Below are 24823 nucleotides of genomic sequence, written 5' to 3' on the forward strand. Positions count from 1 at the left end.
TCAATTCTGTCCCACTGATCTGTATGTCTATCCTGTACCATACTGCTCTGATTACTGTAGCTTTGTAGAGTTTTGAAACCAGGTATGGTGAGTTCTCCAACTTGTTTCTTTAAGTTTGTTTTGACTATCTGGGTCCACTGCATTTCCATATGAATTTTAGAGTCAGCTTATTCATTTCAACAAAGAGGCCAGATAGGAGTTTTATAGAAAAGCACTGAAACTGTAGATCAATTTGGGGAGTATTCCTATATTAACAATATTAAGTCTTCTGGTCTATGAGCATGGGATGTTTTACCATTTATTTAGGTCTTCTTTAATTTAAACAATGTTTTATAATTTTTGCAGCATAAGTTTTGTAGTTCTTTTGTAAAATTTATTCATATTTTATTCTTTTGATGTTATTGTAAATTGATTTTTGTACATTAATCTTGTATCCTGCAACCTTACTATACTCATTCATTCTAACAATTTTTAGTGCATTCCTTAGTTTTTTACATACAAGAGCATGTCATCTACAAACACTGATTGTTTTACTTTTAATATAAATGTTTTTTACTTTCTTATTTATTTGCCCTGGCTAGAACTTCAAGTACCATCTTGAACAGAATTGATGAGAGAAGGCATCTTATCTTATTCCTTATCTTACTGAAAAAACATTCTTCACCATTAAGTATGAATGATGTTAGCTCTGATATTTTCACAGATGCCTTTTATCAGATTGCTAGGAAATTCCCCTCTATTTCTAATTTGTTGAGTATGCTGTTGATAATCATGATGTTTTCCTTTATCTTGTTGATACGATGTTATTACATTAATTGGTTTTCAGACCTTAAACCAGCTTTACAATCCTAGTTTGATAAATCCCACTTGATCACGGTGTATAATCCTTTCCACTTACTCTAATTTCATTTGCTAGTGTTTTATTGAGAATTTTGGGGCCCATATTCACAATAGCTGTTAGTGTATAGTTTTCCTGTGGTATATGTGTTTAGTTTTGGAATCAGAATAATACTGGCTTCATAGAATGAGTTGAGATGTATTTCCTCCTCTTCTAATTTTTGAAAGATTCTGTGAAGAATTTGTATAAATTATTCATTTTTTAAACTGATGAAGAATACATAACATAAAATTTAACATCTTAATGATTTTTAAGCATACAAATCACTAGTGGTAACTATATTCACATTGTTGCACAACAGATCTCTAAAACGTTTACACTTTGCAAAACTGAAACCACCAAACAACTCCCCATTTTCCCCACCACTCAGCTCCAGGAAACCATCATTTTGCCCTCTGTTTCTTTAAGTTTGACTATTTTAGATCCTTCACATGAGTGGAATCCTACACATGTCTTCTCATGTCTTTTTTGTGACAGGCTTACTTCATTAGCATAACATCCTCAAAGATCATGTTGTAGCATGTGACAAGATTTCCTTTTCTTAAGTCTGAATAACATTCTATTCCACTGTGTGTATATGACATACTCTCTTATCTATTCATCCATCAATGGACAATCTAGGTTGCTTCAACCTCTTGGCTATTGTGAATAATGCTGCAAGGAACGTGGGTGTACAAATATCTTTTCAAGATCCTGCTTTAAATCCTTTTAGATATATACTCAGAAGTGGGATTGCTGGATAATGCAGTAATTCTATGTTTAATTTCTTGAGAAACCGCCATGCTGTTAATGGCTGCACCAATTTACATTCTCATAAACAAAGCACAAAGGTTTCAGTATTTGCACATTCTCACCAACACTTACTTTTTTCTATTTTTTTTTATAGTGGCCACCATAATGGATATGAGATAATATCTCATTGTGGTTTTTATTTACACTTCTCTAATCTTTTCATATGTGTTTTGGTCATTTGTATGTCTTCTCTGTAGAAATATTCAAGTACTTTGTTCATTTTTAAGTTAGATTATTTGGGTTTTTGGTTGGTGATGAGTTTTATGACTTTTTATATATTCTGGATACTATCCCTTATCACATATATGACTCATAAATGTTTTCTCCCATTTTGTAGGTTGCCCTTTCACCTTGTTGATTATTTCATTTGATATGCCTAAGTTGTTAAGTTTGATGTACTCCCATCTGTCTATTTTTCCCTATGCTTCTGGTGTCATATCCAAGAAATTACTACAAAATCCATTGCTATGAAGTTTTCCTCTATGTTTTCTTCTAGGAGTTTGGTACTTTTAGATCTTATGTTTAGGTCTTTGATCCATTTTGAGTTAATTTTTTATATTGTGTAAGGTAAGGGTTCAACTTCATTCTTTTGCATGTGGATATCCAGTTTTACAAGTATCATTTGTTGATGAAACCATCCTTTCCTATTGTGTAGTCTTGGCAGCCTTGCCAAAGATCATTTACCATAATACAACGGTTCATATCTGTTTCATTCTGCTTTCTATTCTGTTTCATTGGTCTTTATGCCAGTACCACACTGTTTTGTACGACTATTGCTTTGTAATATGTTTTAAAATAAGAAAGTGTGAGCTCTCCAACTTTTTCCTTCTTTTTCAATATTATTTTAGCTATTCATGGTCCCTTGAGATTTCATATATATTTTAGGATTTTTTTCTATATCTGCCCAAAAAATGCCATTCGGATTTTGTAAGAAATTGCACGGAATCTGTAAATTGCTTTGAGTAATATGGCTATTTTAACAAAAATAAGGTTTTCAATCCATGAACATGGAATATCTTTCCATTTATTTGTTCTTCTTTCATTTCTTTCAATAATGTTTTGTAGTTTTCAGCGTACAAGTCTTTCACTTCCTCAGTTAAGTTTATCCCTAAGTATTTTATTCTTTTTTATGCTATTATAAATAGTTTTTTCAAATTTCCTTTTCAGATTGTTCATAGTTAGTATATAGAAATTATTTATGTGTGTTGACTTTGTATCCTGCAACTTTACTGAATTTGCTTGTTAGCTCTAACATTTTTTTGGTGACCTCTTCAGGGTTTTCTATTTATATGATCATGTTGTCTACAAACAGAGACAGTTTAACTTCTTTCTTTCCAATTTAAATGCCTTCTATTTCTTTCTCTTACCTAATTGCTCTGGCTAAGACCTCTAAGTGGCCATCCTTGCCTTGTTTCTGATTTTAGAGAAAAAGCTTTTAGTCTTTCACCATTGAGTAAGATGTTAGGTGTGGGCTTTTCATGTAAGGCCTTCACTATGTAGAAGTTGTTTCTTTATATTTCTAGTTTGTTGAGTGTTTTTATCATGAAAGGTTGTTGAATTTGTCAAGTGCTTTTTCTGCATCAGTTGAGGTTACTCTGTGGGTTTTGTCCTTCATTCTGTTAGTGTGGTATATTACACTGATTGACTTTCATATGGTGAAGCATCTTTGCATTCTAGGAATAAGTCACACTTGTCCGTGTTGTACAGTCCTTATCATGTGCTGTTGAATTCTTTTTGCTAGTATTTTGTCAAAGATTTCTATATCAATAGTCATCAGGGATACTGGCCTCTAGTTTTCTCGAAGTATCTTTGTCTAGCTTTGGTATCAGGGCAAAACTGGCCTCATAAAATTAGTTTAAAATGTTTCTGGATCTTCAATTTTTTAGACATTCAAGGATGACTGATGTTAATTCTTCTTTACATGTTTGGTAGAATTCGTCACTGAAGCCGTCTTGTCCTGGGTTTTTCTTTAAGATTTTTTAATTATTATTACTGCTTTGATCTCCTTACTAGAGGTAAATACGTTCAGATATTTTTATCTCTTCATGATTCAGTCTTGGTAGGCTATATGTTTCTAAGAATGTATCCAGGTATTCTAAGTCATCCAGTTTGTTGGTATATAATTGTGGTATGCTGTTTTTTATTTCTATGGCATAAGTTGTAATGTCCCCTTTCTCATTTCTAATTTTAGTTATCTGAGTCATCTCTCTTTTTCTTAGTTAATTCAGCTAATGGTTAATCAATGTTGTTGTTGTTATTGTTGTTTCAAAAAACCAAGTCTTGGTTTCATTGATTTTTTTTTCTATTCTTTAATTTATTTTTGCTCTGATCTTTATGATTTTCTTCCTTCTGTTAACTTTAAGTTTAGTTCATTCTTCTTTGTCTAGTGTCTGGAGATGTATAGATTGTTGCTTCAAGATTTTCTTTTTTAACCTAAGTATTTCCAGCAATAAAATTCCCTCTTAGTACTACTTTCACTGCATCTCATAAGTTTTGCCATGTCGTGCTTTTATTTTCACTTGTCTCCAGATATTTTCTAAATTCCCTTGTGGTTTCTTCTGTGGCCCAATAGTCTGTTGCTTAATTTGTATGTATTCATAATTTTTTCCAGTTTTCCTTCTGCTGTTTATTTCTAGTTTCATTCTATTGCAGTCAGGAAAAAATTATTTGTGCACTTTCAATTTTTGTAAATGTGTTAAACCTTGCTTTGTGACCTAACATGTGATCTATCCTGGAGAATATTCCATGTGTATTTGAGAAGAACATATATCCTGCCATTGCTGGATGAAGTATTTGGTATATGTCTGTCAGGTCCAATTGGTTTATAGTGTTGTTCAAATCCTCTGTTTCCTTCTTTATCTTCTGTCTGATATTTCTATTCACTAAATATTGGGGCATTGAAGTCTCCTGCTATTATTGTGCAGCTGTCTATTTCTCCCTGTCATTCTGTTAATATTTGGTTCATATATTTGGGAACTCTGATTTTATGTTCATATATAGATAGATAATTTTTATATCTTACTAGTGAACTGACCCTTTTATCATTGCTTAATGTTATTTCTTATCTCTTGCATCCTTTTGTGTCTCTTTATCTTAAAGTCTAATTTTTAAATATAAGTACAACCATCTCTGCTTTCTTTTAGTTACCATTTGCATGGGATATCTTTTTCCATCTTTTGACTTTCAGCGTATGCATGTTCTCAGATCAAAAGTGAATGTCTTTCAGAAAGTATATTCTTGGATCTTGTCTTTTTATCTCTTTAGCCAGTTTATATCTTTTGATTGGGGTGTTTAATCCATCTACATTTAAAATAATTACTGAGATGGAAGGACTTACTATTGCTGTTTTGTTGCTTTTTTAAGTGTCTTGCAGCTATTTTATTCCTCTTTTCCCAATGAACAGACGGAACATAAGAAGCAAGCAATGTCAAGCAAGCAATTCAGTCTCCTCTTTCCCTCACAAGGTAAAAGTCAGTAGTTGGAAATTTTCTCTGGATCTTGCCACACTGTGGTGGGGAGGGGGCATGGCTAGAGCAGGTAATAATGCCACCAGTTTTCCTACACATTCAATGTCTCTTCTTGGCTTTGTGCTGCAACCTTTTAACCAGTGTTCTTACAAAGTTTCTCATTCTTACAAAGGCAATTTGCATAAATTGCTGTTAAATGGGTTTCTCTGTGAGGGAATAAGGACCTGGGTCTTCCTATTCCACCACTTTGCTGACCTTACTTTTTAACTAGTCCCTAAATGTTTGATAGAATTCACCAGTGAGGCCATCTGGGTCTGGGCTTTTCTTTGTGAGTAGCTTTTTAAATTTCTATTTTAATCTCTATTTTGATATAAATTTATTTAGATTTTCAATTTCATAAGTTTGTGTCTTTCTAGAATTTGTCTCTTTCATCTAAGTTATCCTCTAGCATACAGTTGCTCATAGTACTCACTTATAATTGTTTTTATTTCTGTAAGATTTGTAATATCCTCCTCTTTCATTTCTCATTTTAGTAATTTGAGACTTCCCTCTTTTTTTCTCAGTCTAGCTAAAGGTTTGTCAATCTTGTCAAAAAATTAACTTTTTATTTCACCTATCTTCTCCATTTTTAAAAATTTCAATTTCATTAACTTCTGCTCTAATCCTTATTGTTTTATTTCTGCTTGCTTTGAGTTTGCTCTTCTTTTTCCAGTGTGTTGAAGTAGCAGCTTAGGTTGCTGCTTTGAGCTCTTTCCTCTTCTTTTAACATATGTGTTCACAACTATATATCTACCTTTAAACAGTGCTTTTACTGTATCTCATAAATCTGGGTAATATTTCATCTTCATTCTTATTTATCTCAAAGGAAATTCTCATTTCCCTTGTGATCTCTTCTTTGACCCACTAATTATAAGTGTATCATTTAAATTCCATATACTTGTGAATTTCCCAAATTTTTTTCTGTCAATAACTTTTTAATTTCCATCCATTATGATCAGAGAACATACTCTGCATGATTTAAATCCTCTTAAATTCACTGAGGCTTGTTATATGGCCTAACATATGGTCTGTCTTGGAGAATATTCTATGTACATTTGATGAGAATGTATATTATATTGCTGTTAAGTGTGGTGCTAATTGAGTATTTTCTCTAGTATAACATTTAAATTCCTTTAAATGATTTTTCCAGTATATTTTTTTAGTTATTTTCTTGCTTTAGGGCTTCCAGTATACATTTTAACTTAACAGAATTTACTACAGATTTATATTAAATTAGCTCTAATAAAATATAGAAATATTACTCCTATATAAGTCTATTCCCTCTTCCTCCCTTTGTGCAATTATTATTATACATATTACCTCTATATATGTTACAAACCAAATGACAGATACATTCTCATTTGTTTGCTTTTAAAACAAGAATTGCAATTAAATAGAGACAGCCTTTGGGGAGGAGTATTTTTCAAGCTAATTAGAGCTTCAAAATAAAGAATGACCACCCAAATTCAAAACTTTCCAAACTTCCATTTCAAAAAAACTCATGGGCAGAAATATGATCTCTAATACCCTGACTTGATGCACTCTGGTTCCTTGGCTTTACCTGCACTTAAGTCCACATATTCCCCTGCATCTTGCCCCTACAGAAGTGCATTCTGCTAGTTCTACAGAAGAAAGTGCTAATACAGAGAAATCAAGAAAGACATCCTATGAAAGGCAGCAGTAAGTGTCACCTCCTTGACAGAAGAATTCCTGAGACCAAAACATATTACCCTGTTCATCTCTACCTAAGTAGAAAGAAAGTAATGGCCACAAAATGATAACAACAAAAGAAAGAAAGAAAGTAAAGAAAGAATGGTGGGGGCGGGGAGGAAAAAGAAAAAAAAAAAGAGCAAAAGAGAATATTCATAATTTCATTCCCAAAACAAACTCTCCTGAAATTTGTTCTGATTTATAAGTTCCCTTCTGCTAGGGTTCTCCTTACCCGAAACGGGGTGTTGATTCGACTCGTGAGAGTGTCTAGGATGTGGACGTTCTCATGCTGGTGCAATAGGATAAAACGGAGGAAGATCTCAAGCAGTGCTGGCTCGGAGATGCTACGCAGGAAAAGGTCCAGATACGCAGTTGTGGTCATGACCTCCTCCACAGTCACCTACGACCAACAACAGAGTAAGCATAGGTGAGCCTCCTCTTGATGCTGTGATACACGCCTCTCCCGTGGACCCCAGCCTCACCACAGTGACATCAAGACAAGAACATGCCTGCCACGAAAACACACTTCAGAGCTTTATCTGAAGCCTATAACCTCTTCACATTCCACAATACCTTATACTGCTTCCACCCTTTAATTCAGTAAGGGAAAAGAAAGGCATAAAGAATCAATTCAAGTGTTCTGACAACCCTAATCATCAAATGCAGTTCAAATACCATAAAGATTTTAGGGTGTAATCAAAAATGAAGAAAAAAGATAATTGAAAGTATTTACACGGTTAGTAAAGGATTAATTAGAAAGCTCAGAATAACTTGTTTCATTATTAGTCATTCAATAAACATTTATTGGGACCTACTATGTACAAGAAGCTGAAAACATAAGAACATTCTTTATGTCCAAGAAGATGAGCTATAACAAGCAAAATGATAATATAAATTGCAAAACAACAGTACAGACACAAAGTGCTACAGATGTTCAGATGTGTTTCTGGAGAGTTGCAAGTCAAATTTTTATAACTGAATAATACACGTCAGATGTTATTTATAAAGCACTATAAGAACTTACTGCTTATAAAGTAACTGTGACTTTTCTATAATACAAATTAATATTTGCTACCTGGTATGATATTCTCATGAGTAAAATGTCAACTTTTCAGTGAATATGACTCTGAAGAGCCAAATTTTTTAAGAAGCTGAGGATTTGATGCTTAACATATCAAAATTCTAACCTTAAACACTTTTATTGGGAATATTTTAAGGGCTAGTATATACATCTTTGCCCTCCTAAGATGAGAATATACCATCTCTTAATAAATAGAGGTCATTCCCAGAGTCCTCAATTGTCCTGCATAAGTATAAAGAAACAGCCACATCTGAATGCATGAAAACCACCAGAGAAATAGTTCAAACATTCAGATTCTAATACCACACACCCTAGAAATCTTAGCAGTACTTCCACCATGATACAAATGTACTCGATTCTAAACAAAACAGATGGCAATACTTTTTGAGTAATTTTTATTTTCTCTTTTCTATTTTTTAAAATCTTCTTTCTTTTCCTTCCTTTAAAAGTGATAGCTTTCACATTATCATACGGTTACTGGGCCATTCCTTTTATATTCCATTCCTCTTCCCCTTTTAATTTTCGGCTTTCAAAATCCACACATTAGTTTAGAAACCAGATGTCCAGATCTGCTACATAAGTGTAGATGAGCCCTGAGTGGATGCATCTGTGCATAAAGGCTTGGAGATATCTATTTTGGCTGCTTAAATAACTTTTAAAAAGTTTTTGGTGCTCAGCTATCTTCTGGATAGATGAGCCCAGGTGGATAAGATATTACCAAATCAGTGTGTCTGTTTTCTTTATCCTAAGCAAGGCATGCTCATCCAGTGCATTAGAATCTAATGAGAAGTTCATTCCACAGTGGTCTGAGTACATATCATGGTGCAAATCCCCTTCTCCCAGCTTGGTGCCAACATTGCAAACTCTCAGACATTCAATACACCACTATGTCATCTGACCAACTTCAAAGAGCTCTCTGTGGCCCAAATATATCAACAGAAACAGGTAAGCATCGACTATTTAACAAATAAATCACATTGAGAAGAGTGCTTTTTATGGTCTGCTCCTGCTTCTGAAACAAACTGCTTCCATCTTTGTGTTTCCTGAATGTTTTCTAGTCCCATGTATGGAGCACTCCGAATGCTGCCCTGGGACACACACTGTGTTTTTTCCTTTATTACCCCCAATGCAATGTACAAAGCCTGGCATATAGAATGTACTTTTTCCTGAGTAAATGATAGCCCCAAAGATCTAGTAATTTATATTTTTCAGAGATTAGTTTGACTTTTAACTATTTTTTATCCTCTGCATGTGTCCTGAAGGCCCCAGAGAGTAGAGAGACATATTCTATAAAGATCTCTGTAATAACCGATGTCACCAATCATAGCTAAGAGGGAAATGAATCCTATATTAGCTCACATCCACTTCACTACTGCAAACTTGGGACCCTTTAGCAGAAACTTAATCCTGAATGATTTAGGCAATAATCTAATTACCCAACAATCTTGATTACTAAAAAAAGTTGCATAATCATTCTAAACAGGCCATGTATGTAGTTTCTGTAATACAATATTTTCAACTTATCTATGGAACACTTCTGAACTGACATGTCATACAAATTCAAGCCTTTGTACCAATAATGTAGCATCAGCTTTTCTTCCTTAAGTTACACATGACCTTAAAAAGCTCGAAAGCACAGCAATAAACTCCTTAGATTATAAGTCTCAGTCTTTGAGGGCTAACATGAAAGAAGGGCAGTAAACATCTATTGTTTACTACTGTTAGGCTGTATAAATGAAAAGATTTCTTTTTTAGAAACCAAAGCTGTCATTTACAAGCTAAGAGGATTTAAGAAAGCACTTGGAGAGGCAGCCTTTATATAACATGCTATAAATATTAAAAACCCAAGTCCATTAAGCATTAAGTTGCATATTCTTTATAAACTGAGGTCATACTCACCTTAAATAAATACCCAAATCAGGAGAATCTGGCTCCCTCTCCTTCCATCTTTTCCTTCCCCCATATCCTCAGAGCCTTTAGGAGCTTTTTATGCCAGAAAATCTTTTCCTGCCCCATTATCTAACTTTCAGAAACTTCCTCTAATCCCCCAAATAGGCAACCTCCTCAACAAGGATGAGACCAGAGCCTAAGTGTGATCACTTGGAAAGCTAACAATAAACCACCAGGGAAAAGATGCTCTGCTGTGCAGAGTGTAAAACAAAATCTTTTGCTAATGCCCTAAAGATGCATTAGCAAGACTGGAAAGTAGCATCCTCTTCATGCTCCCATTACGAAGGGCAATCAGCTGCTAATGTAAGTAAGACTTTCTGTCTTAGAGATGACTATCAATATTTATTTACCTTGTTCTATAAAGAATTGCAGGTAGCTACAAATGTATATAGCAATACTAATAGAAACAGTAAATGACATTCTACCTTACTGCCATATCATATACAATAATAAAGTTTAGGGATACTAAAGCTTAAGAATGTTATTTCATGCTAAAGGTGGGCCACAATGACTGAAATAACCTAAAGAAAATTCAGTGTTTACAAACAAATAATTGACCCTGACAAGAACAGTTGTTACTCTAAAGAATGTATCTGCTTAAGCACTATTATGTGGTTACTTTCAACCCAAGTTCCAGACTCAGGTACTTGATTTTACTGTTATCAAGGCCAGTTTAGTCCATCCTTGGAAATAAACCTTTCTCCACCCATCTTCTCCACATTCCTAAAGCCCTTGCCCGGGTCCTTCTTCACACCAAGAATCTTCACCAATCCCTTAAGCTGGTGTTTTTGAAACTATAGTTTGAGATCCAAGAGTGGGTAGTGAATTCAGTTTTTGGTTCATTAATGGTTTACATCAGATTCCAGTAGAAAATATCAGAGTTCCCTGAATGTATGTAGTAAGGGCAAGTCCTGTTTTGTCAAACTTGTGTATACATATTTTGTTGGAAATATACATAAGGCAACACATATATGTGCTTTGCTTGCAAATTCAGTAAATACATATATATATGAAAACATATAAAATATATTTCTGACTGTGAGCTGCAGCCAAAAACATCTGAAAAACACCACAGGAGCACAGTTCACAATCATCTATGCCATCCTTTAACCCACCAGTTCTCATCCCCAGTTCCCTGTGCTCCAAGCTATAACCCAGCATGGTCTGGCCTGGAAGAAGTGCACACATAGGTGAGATCAGTTTTCTGAACAGAACAGCGACTGAATTTACAATCTACTCTTTTTTGTCTTAGGCTAAGAACTCCAAAAGTGTGTTTTTATTTTTTATTAGAATTTCAAGTTTCTCAGAAATAGGCAAAATGGACAGCATATTTTCTTGTGGACAGGGTATTTGTTTAAGGTGAGTATGACCTCACCTTAAAAAGGAGGTGGGTGAGGGTGGTGAGGTGACATCACACATCACATTCCACTTCTATAAAACCAAAGCTCTACAAAAAAATTAAAGCCAGAACCAAACCCAGCCATCATGCCCGCAACTGCAGCAGCACACTAATTTACTGCACAGCATAGGAATGAAATTGAGCATATAGACATTCTGACCTTTCTGTAATCAGCTCTAGTTGGGTGATCCCATTTGCATCTAAATTAGCACCAGAATCCTCACTATAATGGCAGGTTTAGGTGTGTCCTGAAAAATACATTTCCCATCTGCTAATTGTTTTTTTGTGGTCTAGTCACATTGGAACAAACAGATGGATCTTACCTTCTGTCACTCAGGAGGTGGCAGACAGTGGGGTCAGGTGACAGTGGCACCCTCTCTAAGTTAGTAGCCACCCTTCCTTGGCTTTTCCTTTGATACCAGAGGAAAAAACTAGCTAACTGCTAGTTCACCTGGGTCATCGGAGAGTCATCAGCCCCAGTGGCTCCAACCAGAGTGAGGCTCTCACTGAACTCAGCAGAGGGGAAAAGAATAACAAGGCTGGATCACACAAAACAGGAGTGAAAGGGTCTCAACAGGGAACACAGGCTACAAGCCTGCCCGCTGCTGCCAGAGAGCCAAGCCGACGGACAGGCAGGAGGCACGTCCACCCACCTGCAGCCAAGGGCAACAGCTGGATGGGCTCTTCACAGCCATCTTCTCCCCTCCAAGGACACGAAGCACTAAGAAGAACATTCAAGTACAAAAGGGAAGACAGACACCCTGGTTCTCAGCAAGCAGCTCTACTGTTTCAGCCAAAAATTCAGGACCGAAAATATTCAATGCCTCCAGATCTGAAAATAGTCTGCAATTGATGATTCTGGCTCCCTCCCACTGGCTCCCCATGCCTCCCTTCTGCTCTCCGACCTCTAGGCCACAGGCTACATTGCTAGCACGGCCAGAGGCCAGCTGGGGAGGCGAATGGAGGTGACAGCCAAAGTCAGCAAGTTTGCTGATTTATTCCTAAAATATTTGAGGAAGGAGGAAACAGGGTGGCTACAATGAGGATTTCAGCAACATGTTTTGAGGCAAGTGTATTAAAATAAAAGCCAATCTCTGCCGTTTATTCCCCGTATTTCTTCATTGGATCTGTAATACATTAAATATATTAGTGTAATATTTATACCTTCTGGGAGGAAAGGGAAGCAGTGAACCAATGGCTTTTCAGGGTCCTTCCAGACCCTGAATGGTGAAACACTGCTCATCTCTCCAACAGAAGTTGGAGCTGGGATCTGTCTGCCTGGGGAAAACCAACCACCAAAGGCACACGTGGGAAGCAGTGCCACTCACACCACAGGCAATGGTGGTGCTCCCAAGGCCATGTGGCTTCCTCACTGAGTGCTGCTTCTCTGAAGCTGCTCTCAATGCATTTAACTGGCCTGAATTTGAGGTTTTCTGAATAAACACGGATGACCCATTCCCCAAGTACAAACTTTATTATCTGGGATTTGGTTGATTGTTTTTCTGCACTTCCTATTTTGTTCTCGATGTGTAGGTTACCAAGTCATGAATATTGTCAACTGTTATAGATGCTGCACCCTTGGGGCTCCTAACTTTTCCTACATCTATTCGCAATGGGAACATATCAGGAATGGCCCTATTTCAACAAACATTCAGGCAGGTGTGAAAGCTCTGCACTGGGTGCTGGGGACAGAAAGATGAACAAAAAACAGTTCTGGGCGCTTTGCTATTGTAAGCAGAAGCCAAATACATTAGGAAATTCTACTTAAGACCTGAAGTTATGTGAGGTCTATACCAGGAGTCAGAGTTATGCTAGCCTTGTAGAGAATACGGCTGCCAGCTCTGAGTAGAAAGTGAGGTTTTGAGGAAAACAAAGGGAGGATGATAATAGAGAATGGTTTTCAGAAAAAGGAGAGGCTTTGGAGCTGGACAAGCTAGAGTTCAAATCCTAACATTTATTACCTGTATGACCTTGATTGTGTTATTTAATCTCTGTAAGCCTGTTTCCTCCTCTGCAAAATGGGGGTAATCCACCATCTTTGAAGGTATTAAGAGGATTAAAGAGAATGTGCATAAATCTCAACACATAGAAGGCATTCAGTAAAGGATGGCTATTATTTCCTGACTTGGGTCATCAGTTTAAAATAAGCCAAACTGAGGCAAAAAAAAAAAAAAAAAAAGGACCAGGAAGTATGCGGGAGTGTTGGTAGCAAAAGAACAAAATGTGCCTGTCTGTACATATTTTTCGGGGTGAAGGGGGGAAAGTACAACGTCCCTTATAGAAAATGAATACCACATCCATATCCACTCCCTCCCCATTCCCTCCCAGGCATTTTGTAGAATCAGAAGGTTTTGAGGTGGCCACAAGGGATGGGCTACATCAGCCCCAAAGATTCAGTGTGTCCTAGAATAGGCTATAGTTACAAGGGACACAGAAACTCTCCAAAACATATTTTCTTCTGTATTTGCCAGTGTTAGCCAATCTAAACCTCATTCTCACCCCACAGGATGAGCTGACCAATACGGACAGAACAAGAATAAAGCTGACATCACCAATAAAAATGGTCCTATGTCCAATGGGTCGAAGCTGCAATTAGGGTTGGCCAAGGTGAGGGGTTACTGCTTTCATTACATCAAAAGTTATTTTGCTTGCTTATCATAGACCTCTCTCCTTGGAGGATTCTGCAAATGGCTATGTCTGTAGCCTCCTTTCCTATACTATGTGTACATAATTGGCACCCTGCAGCTTCATTATGATAGAATTTATTAGATTATAATTCAGTATATGATCCATTTTACTTGAACCTCATATAATAAAGTTTAACTACTGAATATCCCAAATATCCCATAAGAAAGGTAATATATAGCATGGTTCTGAGGTAATAATTAACAAGGAAATATCGGAGGATTTGGGCTCAGAAACAAAGATCTGAAGGGTATTCCAAAGAATCACTTGATTCTTTTCTTTCCCGTTTACTAATTGTTCCAGAAAGAGTCCCTTTTTGATTCAAACTTCTTGGCTCCAATATGAAAAACAATAAAAACAACATCATTGACCAGTATTGAGCACCTAGTATGTAACTAAGGACTATCCTAAGCATATTGTTTCAGTTATTTGAGTCCAAACGATCTTATGAGAACTAACTGCAGATGGTCTAGCAGAAAAGATACTTACTGAAGGGATGTCTCACAGAATCACCAGAAGGCTGGAGCAACAGGCTTAGAAAGAAAAAGAGGTCTGGTGCTGGGCTGCCAAAACACAAACACCCACGACACCCTTTCAAACACAAACAGAGATTACACAGCTTCTTTTGGCAACACAGCTTAGTGGAGGCTCAGAATCTTTTGAATCAGAAGAAAGTACTTATCATCATAAAGGGAGATTCCACCTGCTGTAATTTAAATTGTACCTTACTCTGCCCTCATCTTAAAAAGTGCTGATGGAGAAATGCTGCCCCCCACAAAACTTGACTTTCCTATTACGGATTTCTTATTAAACCTCTCAGACTCCCCTATTCTAGACTGTCAGTTCCCTTTCTCAGTTTTCATAATAAACATATCCATCCTTTAAGATTGCAGACTTACTACAGAAATGACCCCATCTGACCTGCAATGTGAATTGTCAAAGGACCTGATGCACTGCCAGGTACTCAGAGTAATCAATAAATGTGTCAAGATGGAAATCAGCAGCCCCATTACTAACAAAAACATTGGGTTTTCACAACCCATGTTGGGGATGCCTTCCTTAGAAGGATAGTTACATTAATTTTACAATGCCTGAACAGCAGGGGAAATTTTCCATTTATAGTAAATAGCATTTCATTGAAAATACAGAGCATAACTCATGCCATGCTCTTGAATTATGGCAACCTCAAAAAGTGATCCACTGGAAGAAAAGAAATGCTTCCTCAGGCTTCTCCCTATTTCTCTTCCTGATTAATAAGACAATATTGAGACTGACTTTGAAACCCACAGTGGAGGGAAAATGGTTCATGGGCCAGAACCCCAACCAGCAGCTTTTCCAGAATGAAGTATCAGAGAACCATTGCAAGAAGATAGCATCTAATGCCTGCTATTCCCGGTACCCCCTCCCCACCCCCACCCTCCCCCCAGTTCAATCTCCTTGATGGGTTAAATGTATCATTTGGAAGTGGAATTTAAATTTAGACCAATTTTCTGAGGCATTAAAACTATAACAAAGGAAGCTCTGATGATAAAAGACAGATTTCACTCCTAGCTTATCTTCCATGAGTACTGAAAAGACCTCAATACAATGGGAAGGCAGAAAACACACACATATCTGCCCAAATAAATTCAATAATTCTAGTCATTCTGGTGGTTTCTCTCTGTTGTCTCAAACCTGAGCATCATGTGGCACTGGACAGTCACAGGGGAGCATCCCATCAGAATAACGCCTGCTTTACCTCATCTAAAACGCAAGTCAGACACAAAAGTGAGGGAACAGCAAGCCCTCAAAAGAAAGTGAGTGTGGGGTGAGGGAAAATTATACCAAGAAGGTAAAATAAACAGACTAAACTCCTTTTCTGTTTTCCTGGCTTTTGGTTTTCTCTCTTGAAGAAAAACTTGCAGGGGCTTTGTTGCTGATAAATTTTTAATGTTCTCTTAGGAGAGTGCAGGGAAAGAATAAAAGATTCACACTAACTTTCAGACCAGATCTTCCCTCCTCTCTCTGCATTTGTTTCCAAGATGAATACCACCTGGCTGTCTTAGATAAGATGGGGTTTTTTTTGTGTGTGTGTGTGTGTTTTTAAAATTATTTATCTGTGTATAAGGAGGGTGGGACCCTTTCTATCTTTTCATAATTCTGATGCTTAAGAACCGAGTCATTTGGTTCCATCATGCACTTGTTGAAGTTAAAAAAAAAAAAGAAATCTAATTTTCCATTTCAAATCAGAGATCAATGTAAGCTTAATGTATAACCATAATTTCCTTACCTACAACGGAAAAGAAGTGACATGAGGTGCTGCGGAGAGGTCAGGGATGAGTAAACTCTGCAGGACCTGTAGACCTGCTCAGCCTCTGAAAATTTACTCTGTGTTTATTTACGGTAAGAAAATGAATACAGTTTTGTCAGCTAACTTCTATTATTTTAAAAGTATAAAACCAGGCAAGAAGAGCTATACTAGAAGAAGGGGAAAAATCAGCCATGTCTAGGGTCAAATGCTTAAGACAATCTCTAGGCCAGCTGAGACTGGCCCCTGAGCCACAGTCGGCCCATATAGGGCATTTCCACAAATCGGTAAATATATCTCTTTGAGCAAAGTAGCCCCCAGACCCACAGTTTGGTAAGCAGATGGCTTGGCCAGAGAAGAAGGTGTCTTCTGACAATTAGATAAGGGTGCCTCTTCCTGTGGGGGGACACAGCCCCATGCCAGGACACAAAGTCTGGCAAACAAAACATGAACACCATCTCTGCACCCTCAGCAGGCTGCCCCTGTGCAGTAGACAACCTGCCCACCTCCATGCTGTGGCCCTGCCAAGCCTATGCCTTTCCAATAATTATAGTAATAGAAATTTCCAGTGTCCCACCAATAGAAATGAAATTTTGTTTACATGTAAGGAGCTTTGAGCTTTGCTGTAAAGCTCAACGCTCCTTACATGTAAACAAAATTTTTTTCTCCTTTTCTTCCTTGGAATATTTTTTTCTCCTTTTCTTCCTTGGGAATAAACCCTGACTTTATAAAGTTAAAAAAACCACATTTCTCTGCTTCCTTTGTATCTAGATGTTATTATGTATGTCCTGGCTAGTGAGCTGGAAATAGAAGTGGTGTGTGAATATGAAAAGATCATTAAAGGATCATTTCTATAATATAAAGAGAGTTTTCTGTTATCTACAGCTAAACCTTAGGCACATGGATACAGTATTTTCTCTGAGTAAGAGAAGTAAGATACGTTTTGTAAGTAAATTGCTATAGATATCTCAATACCAGAAAGCACTTAGAACAGTGCCTGGCATATATTGGGTGATATATATATATATATATATTTATATAGATAAACATATATATATATATTTGTGGAATGAAATAATTAACAAATGTTTTAGACCAAAAGAATATCAATGGCTGGCCGTGGTGGCTCATGCTTATAATCCCATCACTTTGGGAGACTGAGGCAGGCAGAGTACAAGGTCAAGAGTTTGAGACCAGCCTGGCCAATGTGATGAAACGCCATGTCACTAAAAATACAAAAATGAGCCAAGTGTGGTAGCAGGTGCCTGTAGTCCCAGCTACTTGGAGGGCTGAGATAGGAGAATGGCTTCACCTGGGGGTGGAGGTTGCAGATAGCACCACTGCACTCCAAGCCTGGGTGACAGAGTGAGACTCCCTCTCAAAAAAAAAAAAAAAAAAACCAACTAACATTTATTTACAGACCATGATAAAGCAGAAAGGTAACATCAAGACTAATCTAGTAATATTCTCCAAATAAACCTCCATGGCCTAACAGTGTTTTCAAACTTTTTAACACCATGACTCATCATAATAAAAGTATTTTACAATAATATCTAATACTCACCATTCCTAAGTGCAATGTACTCTGATATTTTCCATTTAATTCTACTTTAAGGGCTAATTCTGACCTACCAAACTGACTTCATGACTTACTCATGTGAAAACTAAGTGTTTGAAAACTGTTTAAAAATATACACTAGACAGACAAACTTCTCTGTTAGCTTTTCTGTTAACTAACCAATAAGAGTCAACACTAACATTTAAGTTAAAAACCAAACATTTTTTTAAATTTACTGGAAAGAAACAGTGGCACAAATGACCAAAACACTGCTTTTATTTTGTTATTTTTGTACAATCATTAAATATGATCACTGATATCTTTAAAGTCTACAACATAAAGCAAGTAACGAGGCTTTTCTAGAAACCCCTCACTGACAGCTGGCTAGCTGACCTGTCCTTCTCAGGTATAGGCTCCTGCTTCCTGTTCCACTCTGGCACAGGGCAGCGTCCTCTCTCAGCACTCAACAAAGCCAGGCTGTCCTTTCTCCAACCTTGGGTTTGTAACTTTCTACCCTGGGTGCTTAAAGTACTTGCATTAACCCATCTCTTTGCTGATCAGGGAATCAAAAATGTGCTCCCTTTCTCAGCCAGGATTCTTTCAGGGTCTTCAGATGATAATTTTAGAAACAGAAAAACATCATGGGGTAGTACAAAATGGTCTGTAGTGGGAATGAATATAAGACACTTGCATTTTAATTCTCAGCATCTGGGGACCATGGGCAACTGAAGTAATATTCTGGTGTCCCAACTGCTACAAATGCAAAACAGGCCTGATGTCTCAGGCCTGCATACTACATAATCTACCACAGTGAGTTGACATGTGTCAATGAAGAAACTTAATGATGAGAAGTGGTGAAGGCTTCTGTGAAAAGTGCCTTCCTCCACAGATTTTGGGAGCACATAAAGAAGTGAGGATCTACAAGATAATAGAAAAGCACTTCAGAACACTTAGCGGATCCTCTAATGCAAATTATAAAGCTGCCACATAAACCTTGTAAGCATAATCAAATGTTAAAGAATTGAAAGATCATCTGTTTCATATCCTCTATTCCTCTCACAAATATTAATCTCACAGACTCCAAACATTTCTTTCCAAATCATGAGGCTTCGTTTTCTCTGCTGTAAAACGATGACGTTGAACTAGATGATCTACCCTCTCTGTTACCAAAGTCTGTTCCAAAGCACTCTTTGATTCCATGTCAATAACACAAAACTAAGACCTAATCTCAGTTCTTTGCCTTGGTATTTTATTTTCCAGCATAACCAACACATCACTCTATTCTAATATAGTGATAAGAGTGCTACCCACTTTCTTTTGACACATCTATTTAACCAACAGCACATATATTGAGTGTTTTCCAGGTGTACAATATACTAGCAGCTGAGGATAGACAAAAGAAGTATAAGAAACAATTATCCCACAAAAAACTTACAACAATTGGCAGATAAAGCTCCTTTGATGAACAAGTGCTAAGCAGTGCAGTCCCATTTGAAAGTTCAGTGGCAGCTTCGAGATGAGAGAAGTCAGTATACGCTTCAGTGCAAGGCTTCCACCCACAATGGTGCTTGTACTGAGACCTAACAGATGAATATACTTTTTTTTTTTTTGACAGAGCCTCACTTTGTTGCCCAGGCTGGAGTGCAGTTGTGCGATCTCAGCTCACTGCAACCTTCTCCTCCCAGGTTCAAGCGATTCTTGTGCCTCACACTCCTGAGTAGCTGGGATTTCAGACATGCACCAACATGTCCAGCTAATTTTTGTATTTTTAGTAGAGACAGGGTTTCACCATGTTGGCTAGGCTGGTCTCAAACTCCTGACCTCAAGTGATCCCCCAATGTCAGCCTCCCAAAGTGCTGGGATTACAGGTGTGAGCCACTGTGCCTGGCCCAGATGAATACACTTTGGATGAACAGGGAAGAAGTAGAAAGGATAACCCAGCAGGAACATGGGAGCAAGAATGAACTGTTCAGAGGATGATGAGGGCCCTGATCAGACTTTAGATCTGCATTTGAACATCATGAGGGGAAGCAGGGACCATAGGCAGGATGTGGCCACATCAGGAGAGGTCTTCAAAACCAGGTTAAGGACTCTGGATTATCTTCTGCAGGTCACAGAGACCATGATAGGTTCTTGGTGACGAGAGTGACATTTAAACCACTTCCATTTTTTTTAAGGTATAAATTACTACTTCCAAATTTGCTAAACTTAGGTTGAATTTATGCAGACATGATAAGAGTAAAATGAAGTCTCCAATCCTCATGTATCCTCCCACATGCAGAATCTCCCAGCAGCATACTTCTGGCCTCTCTCTGACTCACCCAGTAATTCTTCTCCCAGAGAGGATAACTTGTCATTTTGGTGAGCTTGGGATTGAGCCTCTCCCCTCTTCTCTTCTCCTGGAAGCCAGGCTTCCAGCAGAAAGTACATATTCAGGGGCCAGCAAAGGGGCTCACACCTCTAATCCCAGCACTTTGGGAGGCTGAGGCAGGCAGAGTACTTGAAGTCAGGAGTTCAAGACTAGCCTGACCTATATGGTGAAACTCTGTCCCTACTAAAAATACAAAAATTAGCCAGACATGGTGGCACATTCCTATAGCCCTACTAGGGAGGCTGAGGCAGGAGGATCACTTGAACCCAGGAGATAGAGGTTGCAGTAAGCCAAGACTGTGCCACTATACTCCAGCCTGGGCAAAAGAATGAGACTCTGTCTCAAAAAAAGAAAAAGTACATATTCATCTCTGCTCTTCCCCACCACAGGTTCTATGTCGGGGTGAGTCTAATTCTAAGATTAAATATCAGGAATGTTTGCCTACAGGTGTAAACCCTATTCTCTGGCATCAGTTTTTTAAATTGGTAATAAAGATAGTGTTTTAATCTTCCATCTGCCTCATTTTTTTGTATTTCTCAACTTGTCAGAACTCAGATGGGAGGAGAGCCCTTTATACCTCAATTAAACTATACTGACTTTTCTGAAACTGCATTATAGATCCCTCAGCTGTGCAAATTCAGTTTCTACTGATTCACATAAATGCTTTATACACCAGGCCAAGTGCTTCAGTGAAATGGAACTGTACTCCAGAAACTGTCAACTGATGGCATATGACAGAAGGGACATCAAGACAAATTCATGGCAACATACCGGCAATCCTAACAGAGAACCCCCTACAGAAAATTCTAAATTATAGTTCGGTCCCCATCACCTTCCTGTCACCCATTCTGGCATCTCCTCCTCTCGACTTCGCAATAATCTAACCTTTCCTGCCAAACCCCACACAACACCATGACACCAGATGTGACTTAAGGCCAAAGTAATCCCCAAAATTATATTTTCCCCTCTCCTCTACTAACCCCCTTCCCACATTGTTTACATGAAAATATGTATTCTAGGCCCTCTGAGTTAAATAGCAGGATGTACACAAGCTAATATGTGATGAGACTCTAAATTATAACATGTTGATTATGAGAGGATGAAAATTCTGACACCTCCCCAGGTGGGCCTCTGTCAACATCCCTTGCCATCCCCACTAAAGGCTAAGTGGACATACAGGCCATTTCCAAAGTGGGGGAAATTTGTTTATTATTATTATAATTAATTACAACCACTATTAATAGTAGTTCCAGAAGTAGCTACCATTTATGAAGTGCCAGCTCTGTGCCAAACACTGTGTTAGAGCACCCTTCTCCTGGAAACCACAGAAAGAGGTGAAATTCACATATATTATGTGAATTTATTCACCTTGGCCCTTCAAGGTAGGTATTGGGGTTCTCATCTTAGAGATAAGATAAGTGAGGCTCAAAATTTTGCCCTAGAAGCACACTGTAAGTGACAGAAGCCAGATTCAAACCTAAGTCTACTTGATAATAAATTTCATGTTTTTTATACTATTTTGAGGAGAAGATGCCAAAGCAAGAATCCTAACCATCTCCTGGAGTTTTTGTCCCTGTCCTTTAAAAACATAGCAGAAATCCTTTGATATTGAGTACCTGTATCGACCATTTGGAACATGTCATCAAAGACACTGTCTCCCATTGTAAGAGTTCAATTGATGGCATTTTAGTGGATTTATAACCACTCCCTGTCCTTTTACCTCCCTGCCATCCCTCTGCCAACCAATTCAGCTACATTTGTCAGAAGGAAGGTGAAAACAGCTTCTGCAGAGAACTCACAGAGCACCCTACTCTTGGAAACCACAGAAAAAGGGGAAATCCATTATTAAAAAGATAACAGGGAGAAAAAAGCTTTATGTGAAAGATACCCACTTTCCTACTGTCACTGAAAGAAGGGCCAAAAATATAGAATCAATGCCCTCAGATGAATACAATTATGAGACTACATTATGCTGCCACTCACAGAAGCATTAACTTCTGGCTCTCACTGCTCCTGGAAATCCCTGAAAATACTCACATTCCTCAAACCTGGGTCATGCACAGGGACTGACCCCACTGGCACCACTGAGAGACATGAAAATGGAGTCATTTAGACACAATAATAACTTCATTACTCTAATCATAAAATAGTGCAATTCCTGATTCCTGGCCCCCAGGAGAATACTGGTTGTCAAATATGGATCTCCAATATTCAAATAATTTAAAGGCCTGAAAACAGATATCACACTGCCAAACTTGATTTGGAATTCAAGGTTCACAAAACTTTTTTTTTTTTTTGAGACAGGGTCTCACACTGTGGCCCAGGCTAGAGTACAGTGGCAGGATCACTGCTCACTGCAGCCTCAATGTCTCAGGCTCAAGCAATTCTCTCACGTCAACCTCCCAAGCAGCTGGAACTACAGGTACATGCCACCACACTTGGCTGATTTTTGTATCTTTTGTAGAGACAGGGTTTCATCATGTTTCCCAGGCTGGTCTTAAACTCCTTGGCTCAAGAGATCCTCCTGCCTTGGCCTCCCAAACTGCTGGGATTACAGTCATGAGCCAGTGTGCCTAGCTTACAAAACTTTTGTGTGTGTGTGTGATGGAGTCTTGCTCTGTCATCCAGGCTAAAGTGCAATGGCGCAACCTTGGCTCACTGCCACCTCACCTCCCAGGTTCAAGTGATTCTCCTGCCTCAGCCTCCTGAGTAGCCGGAATTACAGGTGCATGCAACCACGCCCAACTAATTTCTGTATTTTTAGTAGAGAAAGGGTTTCCCCATGTTGGCCAGGCTGGTCTCAAACTCCTGACCTCAGGTGATCTGCCCACCTCAGCCTCCCAAAGTGCTGGGATTACAGGTGTAAGCCGCTGCACCTGGTCTGCAAAACAGTTTTAAGGATGTCATATGGTATGGTTCTCAACCCTGGTTCCATGTTACAATCACCTGGAGAGTTAAACATACCCATGCACATAACCTATCCTAATCCAGTTAAATCACTATCTCCGGCACTAGTGCTGGGTATCTTTTGTTGCTTTTGACGTGCACCAGGCTGTGGACCACTATCACAAAGCCTCCTGGTCATTATGACCATCAAATACAACTACACTACACAGGTGCTAAGGTGCCACTTACGATATTTCAGTGATGGAATAACAAAAGCTTTTTTTTTTGTAACCTAGTTTTTTGCTGAGCAGTACTCTGTAAATACAAAGATGACCAATCACACGCTTCAAAGAAAACTCAAGCCCTGGAGGTTAACGGGCATTTAACATAACAGGGAAATGTTGGTGGTGAGAACCCTCAGCCTGCACAGCCCATTCAGTCATCAAGTTATCCCACTTGACAGATACTGTCTTCTACCACCTGCCACATGAGATACATATTTTCCAGAGCAAGTACAAAGCTTTAAAATCTCCATTGAAGGAAAACAAAGGAGTAATTTGAAAGCTTCTAAAACTTCATTATCCATTGGGTAGTACATTCTTAAATAAGTTAATTGTCCAAATGAGCACTAGAGGATTTCCCCGGAATAATAGGATTTGACTAATTCCCAACTAGGATAGAAAGACCCATTACAGAAGAGCCAATGTTTTAAAGTAATGAGTATAAGAATCCAAGCACTGGTTGAAAAACCAAGGTTGACAGAATGCAGTACAGCAGTGGTTCTCAACCCTGGTTCTATGTTAGAATCGCCTGGAGAGTTATCTAAAAATACCCATGCCCATGCATTTCCTAATCCAATAAATCAGTTAAATCCAGTTACCCACTTTGTGACATGCCTTCTACCACTAAAAAAAAAAAAAGCATGGTCAATAATGTGTCCTGTTTCTAACACTATGAAGTACAAAGTGACCCTAATTTCATTCTGTGCTGCTACTGCCACTCTCATGATAAAAAGTATTCCACGTGAGAATGTGCAGATTCATTAAATGAAAATACTGTTCCTTTCTTCTTTTTAAAGTAAGGCCACCCAAAATTTAAGCCTGAGAGCCTCTTCTTAGATCCACTAGATGGTGCAAGCTCTCTTTTTTGAGCAGGCTTACCAGGAGGAAAGAACATTAAAAAATTACCATGGGAAGCCAAGTGCAATGGCTAATGCCTGTAACTCCAGCACTTTGGGAGGCCAAGGCAGACAGATCATTTGAGGTGAGGAGTTTGAGACAAGCCTGGTCAACATGGTGAAACCACATTTCTACTAAAAATATAAAAAATTAGCTAGGTGTGGTGGTGCACACTTGTAATCTCAGCTACTTGGGAGGCTGAGGCAGGAGAATTGCATGAACCCAGGGGGCGGAGGTTGCAGTGAGGCAAGATTGCACCACTCCACTCCATCCTGGGCAACAGAGCAAGACTCCATCTCAAAAAAAAAAATTTATATGGGTGCACCCAAGCAGCCCATGCATTGCACAGGATCCTTGAGGAAGAGGAGCTGCTGTCTCAGAAATCTATTTTGCAATTAACAGAAACATAAGAAATTTTTTTCTAAATTCTTCTTCAGGAGCTCAGGAGTTAAACTTAAGCCATGAAAGGAATCATCAAACTAAGGTTTACTTCTGTGGGGCCTAATGGAAAGAGATGATACT

The 24823-nt window shown here is 38.2% G+C and overlaps 1 protein-coding gene across 11 annotated transcripts in view; it reads right to left on the reverse strand.

The window, feature by feature from the left end:
- Window positions 1-24823, reverse strand: part of FHIP1A (FHF complex subunit HOOK interacting protein 1A) — a 288042-nt gene that overhangs the window by 39840 nt on the left and 223379 nt on the right. For all 11 annotated transcript variants that reach the window (XR_013532857.1, XM_054253606.2, XM_078366393.1 and 8 more), the window contains one exon: window positions 7139-7306. Coding sequence is in view for 10 of the 11 variants with exons in the window: in XM_054253606.2 (XP_054109581.1) it covers window positions 7139-7306 (168 nt within the window). In the remaining variant the exon portion in view is untranslated. The remainder of the gene's footprint in view (window positions 1-7138; window positions 7307-24823) is intronic.

Source organism: Callithrix jacchus, chromosome 3 (assembly GCF_049354715.1).
Source record: "Callithrix jacchus isolate 240 chromosome 3, calJac240_pri, whole genome shotgun sequence".
NCBI lineage: Eukaryota > Metazoa > Chordata > Mammalia > Primates > Cebidae > Callithrix > Callithrix jacchus.